The sequence below is a fragment of the Hemiscyllium ocellatum genome, chromosome 7 (genome assembly GCF_020745735.1).
Source record: "Hemiscyllium ocellatum isolate sHemOce1 chromosome 7, sHemOce1.pat.X.cur, whole genome shotgun sequence".
In the NCBI taxonomy this organism is placed as follows: domain Eukaryota; kingdom Metazoa; phylum Chordata; class Chondrichthyes; order Orectolobiformes; family Hemiscylliidae; genus Hemiscyllium; species Hemiscyllium ocellatum.
The window spans coordinates 114,212,827-114,232,613 of record NC_083407.1 but is presented as its reverse complement, the minus strand read 5'-3'; the positions used below and the strand labels follow the sequence as shown (position 1 = coordinate 114,232,613).

Below are 19,787 nucleotides of genomic sequence, written 5' to 3'. Positions count from 1 at the left end.
CGTCAATGGTGTGGAATCCTCTTGGATGATTGAATCAAAACTCTCTTTTGTACTGTCACTTCTTGACTAACATGGCCCAATGGTAAAAAAAACAGATGCAAGATGAGCATTTTCTCACATTTCTCTGAATTGGAATGAACTACCTGAAAGATTGGTTTTAGAAAAAAAGAGTCACCAGTAACTTTCTGGAGAGAATTGAATAAATACTTGAAAGGAAATAAATTGAATTTTAAGACGAGAAGTTATATCTCCAATATACAGATATTAGACAATATAGTAAAGTATTAGAAACAGGCTCCTTAAATTAATAGAGAAATAACTAGTTTATTGCGAGAAAAAACATACTCAAGCAAAGATGAAATAATTGCTTACAACTGGTCTAAAACATCCAACTGCTTTTATTGAAAAAGAAAATCTCCAACTTTGGAAAACAAAACATCTGTCGAGCATTATCCTAAAAATATTTTGAACAGGTAACAGTTAAAGTCGAAAAAAGATTTAAGCATAGATTGTCCAAACTCTAGTCAGCTGCCAAAGTCATTGACCAACCAGGTCGTACCCTTTAACTGTCTTCAACTATCCACACTTCACCATCCCCTTTATCTGCAGCTCCCCTTACACCCACTCACAGTCCTGAAGAAGATTTACACTGGAAACATCGCCTTCTCCACATCTTGATACTGCCTGGCTTGCTGTGTTCTTCCAGGCTCTTGCTTGTCTACCTTGGATTCCAGCATTTGCAGTTTTTTTTTGTCTCTAATAAAGTCGTTTTCCTGACAATCTGTTACCATTGGAGTTTTGGCCTGGATCTGATATGTATTTTCGAATTATCTTCCTCTGGAAATAGTGGCGTAGGTTCAGATTTGTTCTTTAAGTTCACTCTATTTGTAGGTTCTGAGGAAGGGTACTTGAATCATTAACTCTGATTCCTCTCCACAGACCTGCTGAGCTTTTCAAGCAATTTCGGTTTTTGGTGATTTGGCTTCCAGTTGAGCTTCAACTGACAAGATGATCGGAGAGAATTTTCAAAGACAGTGAAGACAGACTTACCCCTAACTGTGTGTTCTCAAAACTGACATTTTTTTATGCAGTCACATTATGTGTTTTGAGAAAACAAATCTTAGCCAGACTTAATACACTTTTAATGGTAAGCTCCTGTGGGGTGTTGCTGAACAAAGAGACCTTGGAGTGCAGGTTCATAGCACCTTCAAAGTAGAGTTGCAGGTACATAAGATAGTGAAGAAGGCGTTTGGAATGCTTTCCTTTGTTGGTCAGAGTATTGAGTACAGGGATTGGGATGTCATGTTGCGACTGCCCAGGATATTGGTTAGGCCACTTTTGGAATATTGCATGCAATTCTGGTCTCCTGCTTGTCAGAAGAATATTGTGAAACTTGAAAGGGTTCAGAAAAGATTTACAAGGATGTGGCCAAGGCTAGAGGAGTTGAGCTACAGGGAGAGGCTGAACAGGCTGGGGCTGTTTTCCCTGGAGCGTCGCAGGCTGAGAGGTGACCTTATAGAGGTTTACAAAATCATGAGGAGCATGGATAGGATAAATCGACAAAGTCTTTTTTCCTGGGGTGAGGGATCCAGAACAAGAGGGCGTAGGTTTAGGGCAAGAGGGGAAAGATATAAAAGAGACCCAACTTTTTCACTCAGAGGGTGGTACGTGTATGGAATGAGCTGCCAGAGGAATTGGTGGAGGCTGAGACAATTGCAACATTTAAGAGGCATCTGGATGGGTATGTGAATAGGAAGGGTTTGGAGGGATATGGGCCGGGTGCTGGCAGGTGGGACTAAGTTGGGTTGGGATATCTGGTCAGCATGGACAGGATGGACCGAAGGGTCTGTTTCTGTGCTGTACATCTCGATGACTTTTCTCTCCACAGTTGTTGCAGAACTGGTATCCTTACTCAAACAGCTGGCCCTTGGTTTTCTGAAGCGTTGATTCCAAAAGTCCAGAAACATATGCCCAGCCAACTCAAGTTCACAGTTTGGATGACAACCCTCCACAACACCAATCACCTGCTTCAGTTGCGATGCCCTCTCCCAGTCGAATAGCTTCCCATTACTCACTGTGTACAGGCATTTACAAGGAGGAGGTCTGAGCGGGCAAATACATTTCTCACGGTAGGAGAACACACTAAATTCGTACAATTTATCCGAGAGCTGAAAAGGCGGCCTTGTTCCCCCGCCTCCATGACAACAACAACGACGACGACGACGACGACTCGGCATGGCAACAAGCGCGGCGCCGGAAGTGCGTCTGCGTGCTGCCGTCACTTCCTGTTAAGCGCAGAGCTCGAGGTAGGTGGCGGCGGTTGGTGGCTCTCGCGCTTGCAGCTTTTTGTTTTTTTTTCCGCCTCCCCCCCCGGCCCCATTATTCCTCACCCCCCCACCACCCTTTATCAATCCCAACTCCCCTCCTCTTGAAATACTTTGAAGCGTTTGGTTTTCACAGCCGCCGACATGAGCGACACCGAAGAACAAACCTACATCGAAAGGGTGAGTTTTTGTCGAGATACGCGCTGTCTCTCTCTCTCTCTCTCCCCCCAGTGTGGGTGTCTGTCTGTGTCTGTTTGTGTTCTCTGTGGGGGGGAGGGGGAGGGGGAGGGGTTTCCTCACCGAAGGTTCTGGACTGGCCCCCTCCCTTTCCCCGAGGGTCCCGCCCTCCCTTTCAGCCTCATTGGCTCCGCCGCCTGCCAGGCCGGCCAATGACGGGGCACGCCGCCCTCCCGTGCGTCCATGGGCGGGATCGCCATTCGTGATCGCCGCAGCCTGTCAACCCTTGTCGCCACCAATGAGCGGGAGAGGCGGTGCGCTAACCTCCCCCCCGATTGGCTCTCTGATGCTGGCAGTGATAATCGGGAGGCGGGCCTTCCGCTCTGCTCCTTCCGGTAGCTATGATGACCAACTCCCACTCATACTTTATTTTCAAAAAGTCATTCATGGGATTTGGGCGATGTTGGCTCGATCAACATTTATTGCCTGTCCCTGGTTGTCCTTGAGAAGGTGGTGGTGGTGAGCTGCCTTCTTGAAACTGGGGGTTGACCCAGAATGCCATCAAATAGGGTCGTCTCACTGGAAGCAAACATTTGATAATTGGCACGCTTTTATTTTGGGACTTCTTAAAATTTAAGCCCAATGAGGTGTGTGTGGAGGTGGGGAGTGGGGGGAGTGGGGTGCTTTGTCTGCTTTGTGTAAGCCTGTGCGTGTGAGAGCTTGGAATGTAGCATGTGATCCACACCTGCCTGCAGCATGGGAATCATGCAGCGAAGGGCTATTCAATGCACCTTTTCCGGTTGCAAAGTCTTGGGGCTCTCCGTAATCTATCTCCTCTGCCCCCTGGGAGTGGATGCTATGAGTTATAATTTGCAGGTTGGTGGAGCAAAGGGCTTGAGGAGGGACTTGGAAGAGTTCTGGAAGTCTGAGAAACCGGACAACGCTGGAAATGTACACTGCACTTCAAATGGGGGCACCTGAGTGGGGATTTAAACACAGAACTGCAGCCGCTAGTGTATGTTCCTTGTATTTTTATTTTGTGGGGACAGGACTTCCTGCAGTACGTTCAGGACGCTGGGTTTATATGTACAGTTTGTGCCAAGCCTTAATAATATATTCTTTCATTAGTTCTTGTATATCCACACCAGCATCCGAAGCTGCCCTTTTTTGGGGGTGGGGTGGTATGCAACGTTATCACCAGGTAGTGGATGTAAAAGATAGATGTTGACAGTTGGTGAATATAGCTTGTGGGAGTCAGGAAATTAGGCATTCAAGTTGTAATTAATTAAGTTGTCAGTCTGCAGTGAAATTTAAGTGCTCAAATTTATGATTTGGTATGTTCCCCCACCCATAGAATTTTCAACACTTTGGTACTATACCTTGTCTATGTTGTGTATATAATATTTAATCCAATTAATGTAATGGCTTGGTATGAATTTTTTTCACTTTTTGATCCTGCCCTGCACGTATAAAGTAGTTGTTTGCCAGAATTAAAGCTGGGGGAGGGCTACAGATTACAATTCTGCAGATTTGAATTTATTTCTGAAATCAGGTATGATTTGGGGTTAGTGTGCCATGTACCACACTTAACAAACACTGCAGCATGTAATCTTTAACGTTTTAATACTGAAGCTTTGTAATACCATATCTGCTGCAAGGAGCAGTTGCCATAAGTTTTACTGACAAATGTATTTTACCAAATCACTGTGCAAATATTTTTCTCTTTAACCCCCTTTTCCCAAAACCCTGGTGGTATTTAACCGAAGCTACCGACAATAGAAGACAAGGGGGAGGGAGTTCCAAACTGTAAGTAAGATACTAGGGCTCAGCATTAATACTTTCCATTTAAGAATAGTAGTTGCCCATTTTTCTCTGGGGCTTCTGTCTTTCATGCTTTTGTGAAGAGTTGATCTCTGCTGTAAGAGAGCTTTCCCATCCTTGGGAAGGTGCTTACATTCTCCTCGCCCCCTTTTTCACGACGCAGTATAGGTCAAGATTAGGAATTTGTAGCATTGCCTTTTTTTTTGCTCTTGCAAATCGATGTTTTGCTTCCTTTGCAAATAACTCCATTATGCTACGTTGCCCTGACAACAACTTGGAACCTGGGCAGGCGCTATTCTAAATAATTTTTAAAAACCCAAAAAAAACCTGATTTAAAGCAGTGCTTTGTACATCCTTCTGAACATTTGCTTTGAAAAATTTGACTTGTGAATCAAACCAAGCCTAACTGTTGTACGAATGCTCCAGAATATGGTTGGGAAATCCTTTTTTTTGTATTGATCCACTGAGCATGATCTAATTTTGGTCAGACCCTGTTCATCATATGTCTGGAGGTTTGTTTTTTTGTTATCCTGCATTTAGAGAGGCTTAAATGTTGGCACTCTCCCTAAAGTGTTTGTCAGAGCACCTGTTATTTTACATTTATTAGTAGTGTCACTGACATTGATGAGGGAAGAGTCCCAAGACAAAAAGAAGATAGAAGCATTAAAGGTTCGTTATTTTTATTTACATACTGTGCTATAGGTTGATTTTAATTTTAAGGTTTTCAGTATTTGTGCTTTTTGATTATTGCAATATGTGGCTATTAATGACTATTTACTCACCAAAGCCACCTAGTTGAGTTAATTTAAATTTGGTTTCTTCGAGGTCGTGTTCACTGACACATGGGCAAATTGCCTGAATCCTGGTTCAAAAAACATGTAGAGTGCAGTTTAAGAACGTGCATGGAATAATTTTGGTACCGATACTGGACTACAAGCAATTCCAATTTGAACTTGATTGCTCTGCTTGTAAACTTTAATTAATAATACAAATGCTGGAAATCTTTGAAAATAGAAAATGGTGGAAGCATACAGTAGATCAACTGTCTTCTGGGAATAAAATATTGATGTTTTTAGATGGAACTCTTTGTTAGAACTGATTTAAATCTGAATTTTAATGAAAGTTTGTCTGCAGTGTCAGCCACCTTTCTCTTTCAGAAACTATCTGATCTATTCAAAACCATTATTTGCTGTGTTCATTTTATGGATGGTGTATTGGACTCCTTGTCAATATCAGCTGCTGATTTATTATGCCTCAGTCAAATTCTGTGTTTATTGCACAGAATCGTTTACCAGTGTTTGATCGCATTCTGCAACCCCTTTTTATCATTTTAGTTACTCCATTCTAGAATATTGTCTATTCATCTGTCTCACCTGAAGTGCATAGAACTATGAAGTCATTTGCATTAGTTAGTGTGATATGTTCCTAGATTTTATGCTTTGTCAGAAGAAAGGTTATGTTTATTCTTGTAAAATACTGTATTTGAAGAGATCAGCAGTGATAGTAATGGGAATCCTTAGGTGTTTTTTTCCCTGTACTTTGTAATATGCTTGTCATTTGCATGTTAGTGAGAGGATGCAGTCAGATGATTGACCATTTTTGAGCATTTTGGGACAGAGTGCATGTCCCATATAGGGAGAAAATGCAAAAACATGGGCCAGGGGATGTTTTTATATAAAGAAAATATGAAATAAAGCCAAGATGCTAAAAATGGAAGTGTTAGGAAGCATCTGCAAATAAACTATCATATTTCAAGCACTTAGTTCTTTATTGAATTTTAAGACTGAGGTGATAAGTTTTTATGAAGATCAGAACATGAAGAAAACTGGACAGAATTAGCAGTCAGGCATGTTGTCACAGGGAGAAAGAATGACTTGATAAAATGTGAATCAACGTGCAGTTATTGAAATTGATTTCCATTCCTGGTCCAGTACAGTTTATCCCTGCTTTTGTTAAATAGTCACATTTTCACTTCTGCCCACAAAGCTCAAAGCATGTATTGTCTTTGCCCAATGAGACTAGATAATCTTCACAATGACATGAGCAACCATGGCTACTTAATTGTATATTTGAGACAACTAAAATAAAGAATTGAGGTTTTTCTGCACTTAATATAGTAGTTTCAGTTAAGACACTGGAATAATGCTAAAGATGTGCAGCAGGCAATAGAACATGCTGATAATAGCCCCTGATAATTGCTAATCAAAATCTTTCAAAGATTTGTGAGCAAAGTTTTTTTTTTGTTTGTTTTTTTAACATGAGGACAGGTAATACGAAACGTTTTGCCTGCACTGGAGGTAGATGGAACATGTTTGAGGCTTTTATCTACAATTGGGTGTGCAACTCTGCCTCCAAGAAGTGATGTTGGGAGAGAACATTTCAGAAAAATGAAGCCAATGTCTTGGGAAAAAGAGAGACCAGTTCTTCAATGGAGAATTTCTAACATTTTAAGGAACAGTTTTAGTTCCTCAGCAGGTGACACCAGTTTCTTAGATACCAGTTAAAGAAAATGTCATTCTTCCTCATTGACTGGAGGTAACAGCATTGTTTGTTCTCAGGAAGCAAACGAGCCAATCCTCTAAGACTACCTCTGCCTTTGTAGTGACGTTGATTTAGATTAGATTCCCTACAGTGTGGAAACAGGCCCTTCAGCCCAACAAGTCCACACCGACCTGCCGAAGAGCAACCCACCCAGACTCATTTACCCCGACTAATGTACCTAAAACTATGGACAATTTAGTATGGCCAATTCACCTAATCTGCACATCTTTGGATTGTGGGAGGAAACCAGAGCACCCAGAGGAAACCCACGCAGACACTGAGAGAATGTGCAAGCAAGGTGGGAATCGAACCCGGGTCCCTGGCACTGAGAGGCAGCAGTGCTAACCACTGAGCCACTATGCCGCCCCTTAATCTTTCTCTAGTTTCTCTCAAGTCTCCCCTCAAGCTTTCTCCCAGTTAATCTGGAGGCCTACCTCCCTGCCCCTCAAGTCTGTTCCCAATAAATTGCTGACTATCCTTATTTATTTCCTGGCGCCAGTTTAACTGATACTCTGACATTAGTTCTCACTCTTCTGCTGTTTCAAATCTGTCATTAGCACTCTTTTATAAAAGTAGCCCATAATTCTTTCATTCTTGAAAGGCTTGTCTCCAGCTTCCTTTTGTTTAGGGACCTTGAATTAATTGCCATCTGTCAAATCCTTTCACATCTTCCCTGGAACTTCATCTTTGAACCCCTACCTTGGTACTAAACTGGCTGTCACTTGTGATTTTAACAGCTTTGATAGTGGCAAAAGGAAAATATCTTCTTTTTGAAAAACAGCTACAGCGTGAGAGGAGGTAATGTGATTCACTGTCTATACTGGTTGAAAAAGAACTATTGTATTCATCTTGTTTGGTAAGTAGCCTTGTAGGTTCAACACTTCAAATGAATATCCAAGTATCTTCCCCATTATAGGGGTATTTATTTATGCCTCCATTATACTTTCAGAGAGAGTTCCATTCCCTTTTAGAGAGAATAGTTTCCTGAACTCCTTTGTAATTCTTCTGTTAATGTCTTGCTTGTAAATCTACCTCCTTGAATGAGGGGGACAGGAACGGCATGAAGTAACCTAGCTGTGGCTTAGCTAGTGCTTTATATAGTACTAAGATAATGTTCCTGTTTCTATTCTCTTTCGTGTTTGGTGATGGAGGGCATCCAGTTTGGTATCATAACCAATTTGCCCACATCGCTCAAGGTGGGCAGATAGGAATGCACTCTTAAGCTCTCTCTACTTCAGGATTTGATTATCTGACTCTTTTATTATGTATTCCTTTGCTTTATTTGCACTCCCCAGGTGCATTACTTGAAACTGCTGATTTGAATTGGATTTGCCACTTTTCTGTCCACCTGGCTGTTCTTTAATATCAACATTTTTCAGCTTGCTTCTTCGCTGCCCACTTGCAACCAGATGTGTTTGCACATTTCTTAATTATGCTGCTGGTATTAAGACTGAATCATTGATGTCATGAAAAGCAGCAACCTAGTACTGAGGAACCTCATTGGAGACAGCCTTCCTGCCAGGGAACACCCTCTGACCATTAACTTCTGAGTCCATTTTTGATCCACCGTTTACCCTTGGATCCGGTGCGCTCTTTGTTTTCCAACCAATCTGTCATATGGCTTTCTGAAAATTGTGTGGATCATATGAGTATCTCTGATTCATTGGCCCTCGTTACCTTCTCAAAAGTTTGTATTAGGTTAGGCACTATTTTCCCACAGCAAATCCATTTGTCTTTTATTTTTTACTTTCTGAATGATGATCTGGGCTGTCTCAGAATTTCGCCAATAATTCCAACACAGCATGGGTTAACTGGCCTGTAATTACTTGGAGTTTGTTTGGGGCTTTCCTTTCCTCCCTTCTTAGAGTGCAGACTTCCAGCAACATGCTGGAGCCACAGGCTGGGTAAATAAGGTTTGCAGTCTTTGTTATTTTTTTTGTTCTCTTGGCCCCTAACACATTTATCTACTTTGAGTTGCTAAAGTCCTTTGTATTGTTCCTTTTGCTATATTTATCATATTCTAATATTTTGCAAGCATTCTTGTACAATGATTTCATTGTCCACCTTTTTCATGAAGACTGATCTGAACCATTATCCTGTCAATCCACCACCATACCCAGGATCTTTGGCAGTTACAAGCCCTCAGGATCTGACATAAGCTTTTGTTCTTTGACTCGTCCTACTTTTTACACTTTTGAGTATTTGTTGTACAGGGTCGTCTGAATTTCAGAGTCCTGTCCTGTCTCTGAAAGGACCATGCTTATTTTGAAGCCCCTCTATCTCCTTCAATGCCACTACTTTTGATACTTTTAATAGTGTGTTAAGTACAATTTTGCTGAATCACGCTTTGACTTGGCAAAAATCCGAATTTCCAAATTTGGAATTTTTTTGGAGTAATTATTAGTTGATCTTTATTCTTTTCCATAATTATATTGTATCTTTCGGAATCATTACCACTACAATGAAGATACTCTCCCGTTGGTGCTCCTCCACCGTTCCCTAGAACTGACGCTTTTTCCTGGTTCAAAATAGTTCCACCGAATGCATTAAGAATTTGATATACATTTTAACATTGATTTTATCACAGTTAATATTATGGTTGTTTAAATGTACTATTTACTGCCTGATGGCACTGCATACCTTTGCAACATTGCTTACGTGCTTGTTCTTCTATCTCCCCTGAGGTTTTTGGGGGGGGAGCTCCCAATGGTGACAGCCCCATTTCTGCTCTTCCCTTCAATCTGCATTTGATGACCTATCTGGCTTATCATTGCTTCTCAGTGCTGTAATTGTTTGTTTATCCGATATTACAATCCACCCCTGTACCCTTTCTGAAAACCCTGTAATTGGGAATGTTCATGTGCCATCTCTGCCTTGCCATGTTTCAGTAATAAATCATGTTGTCATAATCTGGTATTGTAGGTGGTATGGAAGGTGCTAGCTATGAAGAAAGGTTGAGGAGATTAGGCTTGTTTTCATTAGAAAAAAGGCGATTTGAGGGGGGACCTGATTTGAGGCCTACAAAGTCAAGAAGGGTATAGACAGGGTATATAGAGAGAAGCTTTATTTCCCCAGGGTGAACGATTCAACAATGAGAGAGGTCACGCTTTCAAGGTGAGAGGTGAAAAGTTTTAAGGGCGAATACATGCGGCAAGTACTTTACACAGAGGGTGGTGGGTGTCTGGAATGCTTTGCCAGCAGAGGTGGTAGAGGCAAGCACGGTTGATTCACTTAAGATGCATCTGGACAGATGCATGAGTAGATGGGAAGCAGAGGGGTACGGATGCTTAGGAATTGGGCAACAGGTTTAGACAGTAGATTTTGATTGGTTCAGGCTTGGAGGGCTCAAGGGCCTGTTCCTGGGCTGTAAAGTTTCTTTGTTCTTTAATCCTGTGTTCTACTTAGCCTATTAAACAGGCTCCTTGTGTTGTAGCCTTTTGAAACATATATTTTAATGCAAATAATGACTTGGATAATTCAGGTGGAGTTTAGTTTGCAACAACAAATTTAAGCAAGTTTCACAGCTGTTAAAACGCTTAGAAACCTCATCGTGTCAGCAGAGGTAACTTGTATTTAAGTCATTGAGCTTTGTATTAATATTTATCGTCTCATTATAGTTTGAAAACCACAGGCACACTAATTAGGTGAAAGCGGATTCTGAAGGGAAGAATTTTGAAGTGCTAATATTTGTTAATATCAGTTAATGAACCTGTCAGTTCAGTCCATTCGCACATTCGCACTTTAGTTAATTTGAAATTGGTGTCACGATTGTCACTACTAAGAATAAACCTAACACCAAATAGTTTGGTAGGGCAAACCAGCATGTGATGTCCACTTATAGAATGTACAGTCAACTTCTTGTACTTGTCCTTTTATCAGAAACAGCTTTGCATTTTACACATAAGCAAACTACCTACCTGCATGATACTCAGTTGATCTTTATAATGGATGCATTTCCAGATAGTCTGCTTGTTTACAGAAGCTTGTAGAAGTATTGGTTGATACTTAACAAGGTGGTGCTCAGAGTTGCTTCTTTGTTGCTTAGATCTGTTGTTTTAGACAATACCTTACACTGAAGGTTATCTGATCTAACTCCTGTTTCCTTTTATTAAATTTCCAGTGCTTCAGCAAAGAAAAAATACACGTACCTGACCAGTTTGACTGATAGGCATGTCACCTAGTGGTTGGCATAACAAGACTATTACAATGGATACATTTTGATAATAACATCTAAGCAAACATGGAAACAAACTAAAAAGTGTGGTCTGGCTGACTTGGCATGTCTTATTTTCATATGACGCCTTTACTATCCCTATATTTATTTCTGCTACTACATAGGTCAAGTATCTAGTTTGATTAATCACCAGTATGGCCTAGAACTAGGGGGCATAGTCTAAGAATTAGAACCAGACCGTTCAGGAGTACTTTACATACAAAGAATGGTAGATGTTTGGAATTGCTCCACAAATGGCAATGGATATTGGATCAGTTGTTCATTTTAAATAATTTTTTTGAGAAGCACAGTTATCAAGGGGTATGTGCCAAAGGCAAGTATGTGGAATTAGGCCACGGATTAGCCATGTTCTCATTGAATGGTGGAACAAGCTGAAGGGCCTACTCCTGTTTCAGTGGTCAGAAAAGTTAGTCAGGGAATGTTAAAGCTTTGTCTTCTGGCTAATATTGGTACACACTTCAAGAAACAATTTTTTACATGGCCAAGTTATGCTGTGTGCAGTGCATTAAATGATGGCACCAATTTCTAATACTAGATCAAAATTCAGTAAATTGAGAGCTTTCTAATCAACTCATTCAGAGATGTTGTTCAACACTTGAAGAACATGTGGGGCCTGAAGCTGGTCCTCCTTCCCCAGAAGTATTGGCATTACCATCACTTTGTAAAGCCCCATCCCACCCATTACAAATTGTGAAAGTTTTTAACAGTTTGAAAAGTCTGCTGTGGATTAGCTGCTTGCTTTAATATTCAAGCAATTCACATCTGTTGAAAGGCTTTACCCATCAAATCAGAAACATTAGTAAAACCTACTAATACTACATATTTATACAATTGGCACATCCATTGAAAGGTGATAACTAGTTTATATCCAGTTTGTTGTCAGCAATAATAAAAACAGAAAATGCTAGAAATACTTGGCCAGTGAGGCAGCATCTGTGGAGAGAGAGCAGTCTGGTTAAATTTCTGGTGGATCCTTGTTCAGGTGAACTCACTGGATTTCACTGAAATGTCATAGATCTGAATCATCAGTTATCTATCTCTCTCTTCATACTTGTGCCTGTGCTGCTGAATCTTCCAGCATATTCTATTTTTTTATTTCAGATTTCCAGCATCTGCAGTGCTTTATGTTAGATTCCAGAGAAAGAGGGTTTATATTTGATGTATACTCTGATCAAATCTGTCCTTAGGGTAACTGTTTACATGCCAATCCTATGGCCTACTATGTATTAGCTGTTTTTGGTAAACCACAGATTTTTGTTCCTTGCATTTCAGTCAATTTAAAGAAGTTTACAGTGATGGTTCTGCCAGACAAGTCAACAAGCTGGTCCATGACCAGTGTTTTACCAATTGGAATAAGTGAAAATTTGGGCCTGAAATTCAAACTAATCTGAAGTTGGGCTGCTTTTCTAGGTGGTCCTAAGTTTAAAACAGTGGAATTCAAGTTGGCCCAATGTGTTGATTTTTCATTCCCACCCACCTTCCCTCCCTGGGAACCATTTTTGGATGAAATTGGATCTGATCGAACTCCATGAACTTGGTTTTGTTCAGATCAAGGAATTGTTTCAAGAGTTTGAATATCTAGTCCCCCAGTGTGAAGAAGTCAACTCATTTCAGTTAATTTATTCATCAACCTCTTCTCTGGCACACTGTCCAGGGGCTTCCAGCACAACATACATGGCTGAAGTAAAATTGATGTGTCAAGTTGGTTACCTAACTTCCAAACAAAAATTTAATATACAACTATTTTCTTGTGTTTTTCATTCACAGAATTCTGCACAGATATGAAATCTTGACTGTGCAAGTAAGAAAATAGGGCATACCTAAACAGGGTGAAGGCTTTGGAGATGTGCTAAATTTGTCCTTAGTTTTTGATGGTGAAAAGGTTGCATCAGTTTATCCTATGGCCACGACAGTCAATATTGGACTGCATGATCCGTGTTTTTCTAAGCTGTCTCTTCAGTGACAAGTTAATTCCAAGGTGAATGCTGAGAGGGAGTGACACAGGCTTTCTCTGTTGGTGCCGTGAAGATCCATTTCAATGAATAATCTGTCCAGCTGAAATGAGTTATCTTTCTTCAGCTTAAACTGTGGCTAACGGGTTTTTAACATTTCAGCATTGAGTGCGCGCCTCCAGGTAAGAAACAAATGGGATAGGAAATTAGGAAATGGTGAGTATTGGTTCCCCGATGTGTTTGCATTTGACCATTTTGCTGATGTATCCTGGCATGAGGTTCTAGTTCATATAGGAGCACTTGACTCCAAATTGCAAGGTTGAGACAGAGTCTGAGTTGCCAGTCAATCCAGTTCATATTTATAATCCAGTTGAAGTTGTACTTCAAACTTGCTGATCAGAGTGAAGTTGACAGCTGGTGTGGGGAAGCCCAATCCCAGATTAGTTCCACTGGAAGATGAATGAATGGTGAGATGTAAATCACATCAGAGCAGTAGCTGAGGTGAAACCATTGCAAAGATAATCATTGCAGTTGCAGACCTTCCAAGTATGAGAATTTTGGGTCACTGAGTTTGTAACTGAGTAGTCAAGTGTTTGGGCCCTTGTTGCTTAGTTAATAATCCTGCCTATAGCTATTACTGGTGTCAGCTAGCTGGCATAGTTTTATTTCCTGTAACTACAGTTGTTGCAGATGGGAATCTTTTGAAAAGTTTCACTGGTAACTGGCTAATCTCAGCACAGGTTTTCTCTGCAATTACATGCCTCATCCTGTTCTTTTTTTGTTAAGGTTAATATTCATGAAGAAAAGAAATGTGGAAGAAGTCAATTGACAAGTTTTGTGTAATAATTGAAGCTCAGGAATAAGTGAAGCTGAATTGGGGAAAAAAAAGAATGCATGCTAAAAAAAAAGACACGAAGTCCCACAAATAGAATGTGTGCAGTGTGTGAAGTGGGAAGATGAACCAAGTGAGAATTTGAAACTGAAGAATGAAGAAAAGAAATAGAATGAAGTTAAGATCAGAAGTATCTGGAATCAGAAAGCACTACGCTAAGTAATTTCTAGTCTGTTTATGTGTACGTGCGGGGCTTGCGGTAGCTTATGACACCTTGAGTGAAAGTTCATCCAAGGTGCTTTATATTTTTGAAATTTGGTTAAATTAAGTGAGCATGAAGACATATTTAGCTTCTTGAATACTTTTACCTATCAGAACTTTGAATTAAATTATATCTTAAGGAATTCACTCAAATTGTTCAGCTAACGTAAGCCCGTACCTGTATATTGTACTAAACGAAAAATGCATGCACTGTACAAACCAAGGTAGACAAATACCCACTAGGGCTGTTAGTGCATTCTAGGAAAGTATTTAATGCCTGAGCAATCCTAATTGAAACTGCACAGGCTAAACTGTGGGATACAAGTTAGGTTGCCTGTTTATTCCATTTCAGATACTTTTTAAGAATTTAATCAGATTATACTTTAAGTTAATACCTGTCTTTTAGACTTGTAAAATTTAACACGTTTATCTTTGCATATAGGATTCACGTTCCCCTTCTAAATCACCAAGTGGGAGTCCACATGGATCTGGCAAGTCTGCCAGCCAGTCTCCAGAAAACTCTCCTGAACGTTCCCGTTCCAGAGATGGATCAAGGCGCTCCAGGTCCAAATCTCGATCTCGTTCGAGATCCAAATCAAGGTGAGTGCCTGCTTTACTTTGCAGTCTTAGCTGGTATTTGTGTTTTTGTAAGTGGTCCAGAATCAGTCCCGCCGCCCCCCTAAGTTCAGTGCAGCACCTGTTATTGCTGATCTTAAAGGAAGTCCACAGGTCATAGAGCTTGGAAAAACATCTAACAAGGCATATAATTGCTTACCTTGCATTAGCCATTTGACAAAGTATTTTCGCATATGGAGAAGGACAAGATTTGCTATTTTGATTAAATGAAGGAGCAAAGAGATTTGAAGATTATGCGCATGAATTATTGAAGGTGGCCAGACTGATTGAGAAAGTGATTGAAAAGGTACATAAAGCACTGCTCATATAGCAACAAAGTATGAAAGTAAGCTTGCTCGCTGAGTTGGAAGGTTCATTTTCAGATGTTTTGTCACCATATTAGGTAACATCAGTGAGTCTCTGGTGAAGCACTGGTGTTAGTGACTTGCTTTCTGTTTGTGTTTTAAGTTTCCTTGGGTTGGTGATGTCACTTCCTGTAATGATGTTAGTTCCAGAATATAGAACCACCAACCCAAGGAAACTTAAAACACAATAGAAAGCAGGTCAGTAACACCAGTGCTTCACTAGAAGCTCACTAATGTTACTGAGTATGGTGACGAAACATCTGAAAATGAACCTTCCAGCTCAGTGAGCAAACTTACATCCAGAACCTCAACCAAATCTTCTCGACTCGCTAGGAATAAAGTGTAATTAACAAAAAAAGGGCAGTAAGGCAAAATTTGTATTTGCCCATAACTAAAGTGTTGTGTTCACTTCTGGGCCCTACACTTTAGAAAGGATGTGAACACATTAGAGTGAGTTCCAATAAACCTGACAGGAATGGTTCAAAAGGTGAGAAGCTTCAGTAATATGGATATATTGGAGAAACTAGGATTCTCCTTAAAAAAAGATTGAGAAGAGATTTGATAGTAATGTTCAAAGCTAAGGGGTCCAGACAGAGAAAATGCCCTTCAAAGTCAAGAATTGGAAGGCACCTATTTAAGTGAGTGGCAAAAGAATCACGTGACATGAGGAGAAAGCTTGCATGTGCAGGTGTAGTTAGGGTCCGCAATACACTCTCTGTGGAGTTCAATTGTAGCTTCTAGTAGGAAATTGGATAGACCTCTAAAGAGTGAAGGGAACTAACTTTTGCAGAGGCTGACACAGACAGGATAGCCTGAGAAAAGTAGGCTCTTGTAAACATTTTGTGACATGCTAACATACAGAAAGGGATAATGCTGAGGCTTCCAAGATCTGTGGAAATTGAGGGGGAGCATTTGCTACCAAAGGAATGGTTGAAGTGAATTGTACTTAAGGGAATGCTGGTCAAACATGAAGCTAAAAGAAATAGAGGGTTATGAAGACTTCACATGAGTAAAAATGGTAGGAGGGTTCAGTGGAGCATTAATTTGAGCTGAGCAGTGAACAATTATTGGGGTGTAGACAGGAAGGTGCAGTAATCAGATCAGCCATGATCTCATTATATTGTGGATCAGACTGCTTAAAGTGCCTTAATCCTAATTTGTACATGGGCTGGTTAGGCAGTATAGTCTGTTACTAATAAGCTATGAAATTGAGATCTTGTGCTTCAGAATGTATATTGCAGGCTATTATATAATAGGCAAGAAATAGAGTTCTGTTTGCAGACACATGAAAAATGTTGCAAGAATCCTGTACAGTACTTGGCATGAGTCTTTTTTTGTGTATGTGAAAAGCCAGATATATAGAGTTAGGCTGCAGATCAGCCATTGAATGGTAGAACAGGCTTGAAGGACTGAATGGCCTATTCCTGTTCCTCTGTTCACTTGTATAAATTTTCCTTCAATCTGGGTTAATGCAGTACTTTGTATGTAGGCCTTATTAAAATATTTCTTTTTGGAGTGCAGGCTCTTGGTTCCTTGCAAGTAGGGTTGCAGGTTGATACGGTAATAAAGACGACGTTTGGTATGCTTTCCTTTGAGTTTAGGAGTAGGGAAGTAATATTGTGGCTGTATAGGACATAGGTTTGGCCACTCTTGGGGTATTGCATATAATTCTGGTCTCCTTCCTGTCTGAAAGATGTTGTGAAATTTGAAAAGGTTCAGAAAAGATTTATTACGCTCCAGGGTGGAGCGCATTAGGAAGCGGTTGAATAGGGTGGCAGTATTTTCCCTGGAGCATCAGAGGCTGAGTGGTGATCTTGGAGGTTTATAAAATCATGAGGGGCATATATCGGGTGATTAGGTAAGGTCTTTTCCCTGGGGAGGGGGAGTCCAGATCTAAGGCATAGGTTTAGCTGAGACAGGAAAGATTTAAAAGGGACCTATGGGGCAATGTTTTCTCGCAGAGGGGGCTGCGTGTATGGAATGGGCTACCAGAGAAAGTGGTGGAGGCTGATATGGTTATATTTTAAAAGGTACCTGGATGGTTATATGACTAGGAAGGGATTTGAGGGATGTGGGCTGGGTGCTGGCAAATGGGGCTAGAATTTGTTAGAATATCGGATTGGCATGGGCATGTTGGAACAAGGATCTGTTTCTGTGCTGTCTCTTTCTATGATTCTGTAACTAGAGGATAGTGATGTTGGAGTTCAGTTATCTCAACTTAGACAGGGATAGTAACAACTTCTAAGGGTAAAGCAGTCTAGGCAATTCTGAATTATGTGTAAGGACTTTCTTGATCAATGCATTTCTCATCGATGCTGGACTAAGTTCTGGCAGTCAGTTGGAGCAATTGTGACATATTTCAGTGGCAGTGTTTGGGGAACAGTAATTCTAGTTTTATAATATTGAAAAAGACTGAGAAACCTTGAGGGTTTTTTTGAGGAAGTTGTCAAAAATATTGACAGCAGAGCAGTGGACGTTTACTTGGACTTCAGTAAAGCCTTCAACAAAGTTCTGCGTGGCAGACTAATTCGTAAAGTAAGGTCACATGGGATTCAAGGTGTCAATTGGATGCATAATTCTTAATGGCAGGAGACAGAGTGGAGGGTTGCTTTTTGGACTGGAAGCCTCTCTCCAGCAATGTTCCACAGGGATAAGTTCTGGGTCCTCTTTTGTTTATCATTTATAAAAATTATTTGGATGAAAATATAGGAGGCATGGTTCATAAGTTTGCAGATGGCACCAAAAGTGGTGATATAGTGGACAGTGACAAAGGTTTTCTAAGGGTACAAAGGGATCTTGATGAAATGGGTCAATGGGCTGAAAAATGGTAGATGGAATTCAATCTGAGTAAATTTATGGTATTGCATTTTGGTACAACAAACAAGGGTAGGGCTTATTCAGTTATTGTAGGGCCTTGGGTAGGGGTTCAGTATTATAACTTTTTTGATTGCATCAAATATAGACTGGTTAAGAAGGTGTTTGGTATGCTTGCCTTATTGCGCAGCCCCTTGGATATAGGAGTTGGGAAGTTACATTGAGATTGTACAGGACATGGCAGTATTGTGTCCAGTTGTGGTCACCCAGTTATGGGAAGGGTATTAAACTGGTGAGGGTTCAGAAGAGATTTACCAGAATGTTGCCAGGTATGAAAAGTTTTTAAGTTAGAAAGAAAGGCTGGGAATCTTTTTCAATGGAGTGTAGGACGGTGAGAGGTGATCTTGTAGAAATTTATGAAATATTGAGGGATGTAACTAGAGTTAATGGTAGTTGTTCATGGGGGATTTCAAGACTAGGAGGCACATTTTTAAGGTGAGAGGAGAGAGATTTTAAAAGACGTCAAGGGCAAATCTTTTTAACACAGGATGATTTGTGTGTGGAATGAACTTCGAGAGGAAGTGGTGGATGCAGGTAAAATTACTACATTTGGGTAAGTACATGAATAGAAAAGATAGGGCCAGGTGGGTGGGACTAGTTTTAGTTTGGGTTTATGGTCAGCATGGACTAGTTGGACTGAAAGGTTTGTTCCCATGTTGTTTGACTCTGACAGGGAATCTACCAGTATCAACTTAACTGAATGGGGCTTGTCAAGTTTTTAAAATACTGTATAGGTGAATTGGGATAAAATTGGAAAGCAAAACAAGGCAGCATTGTACTTGCAGTGTTAGGGCCACGGGTTTGATTCTAATCTTTTGGCAACTGCCTGTGTGGAGGTTGCACATCTTCCCAGTGTGTGCTTGGGTTTCCTCCTGGTGCTCTGATTTCCTCCAGCAGTCCTAGGATGGGGAGTTTAAGTGGATTGGCCATGCTAAACTACTCAGTTTCCAGGGATGTACAAGCTAGATTGATTTAACCATGGCAAATGCAGGGTTACAGGTTTAGGGTATGGGGTGGGGCTGGATGGGATGCACTTCAGAGGGTCGGTGTGGACCTGATGGGCTGAATGGCCTGCTTCCCCACTATAGGAATTCTGTGCTTCTGAAAATGAAACTCTTCTAATGTTCAAAGCTGATATGGGTCTAAATTGTAAGCTATCGCAGGTAGTGAAAAGAGAGAAATCCCCTGGATGGTTGATGAAATGGAACTGTAAAATGTTTGATAAACTGTACAGGTTATAATGGATATACTTTTATTGATATGACAGAAAGTAAGGGTCCTAATATTGATCCTTGTGGCACACCGCCTTCAGTCAATCAGTCTTCTACCACTACCTTTTGTGTTCTAGTACTAAGCCAGTTTGTGATCCATCTTGCCAGGTTTCCCTGAATTCCATGTTCTTTAGCCTTCTCCATCAGTCTTCCACTTGCTAAAAGCTCTACTCTTCCAGACCTGAATAATCCTAGACATTCAGGGTTCTCTGAACTTATTATTCCTATACTTCCCTCTAAAGGGGTACGTATTGGACCTGTACTCTCCCCGGCTTTTTTCTTTAATAGCCACCCCCACCAACACCATCACCACCAATTGCTTTGCTGTAGACCTAACCGCAAGGAACTGTTCTCAGTCCACTGGTCAGATCCTGCTTGAATCTAATAAAATCTGCCCCACTCATGGAAAAGGTGTCTTCTACAAGCCATCTTTCCATATCATGTTGTGGTTGCCATTTGCTAAATGTGCCCCACTGCCACATCAAACACTTGGCTGCCTTCATTCTGCAGAACCAGATCC

General features: G+C 40.8%; 1 protein-coding gene across 9 annotated transcripts in view; it reads left to right on the top strand.

Annotated features, from left to right (window-relative positions):
* The first annotated feature begins 2,287 nt into the window (after positions 1 to 2,287).
* tra2b (transformer 2 beta homolog) overlaps positions 2,288 to 19,787 on the top strand; it is a 34,233-nt gene continuing 16,733 nt past the window's right edge. The window contains exons 1-4 of one of the 9 annotated variants that reach the window (XM_060827686.1): positions 2,288 to 2,504; positions 4,281 to 4,307; positions 4,933 to 4,991; positions 14,585 to 14,742. In XM_060827686.1, coding sequence (XP_060683669.1) covers positions 4,947 to 4,991; positions 14,585 to 14,742 — 203 coding nt within the window. In that variant the 5' untranslated portion in view covers positions 2,288 to 2,504; positions 4,281 to 4,307; positions 4,933 to 4,946. Of the gene's footprint in view, positions 2,505 to 3,379; positions 3,517 to 4,267; positions 4,308 to 4,929; positions 4,992 to 14,584; positions 14,743 to 19,787 lie in introns of those variants that run through there. The other 8 variants (XM_060827685.1, XM_060827683.1, XM_060827682.1 and 5 more) reach the window with 8 other exon arrangements.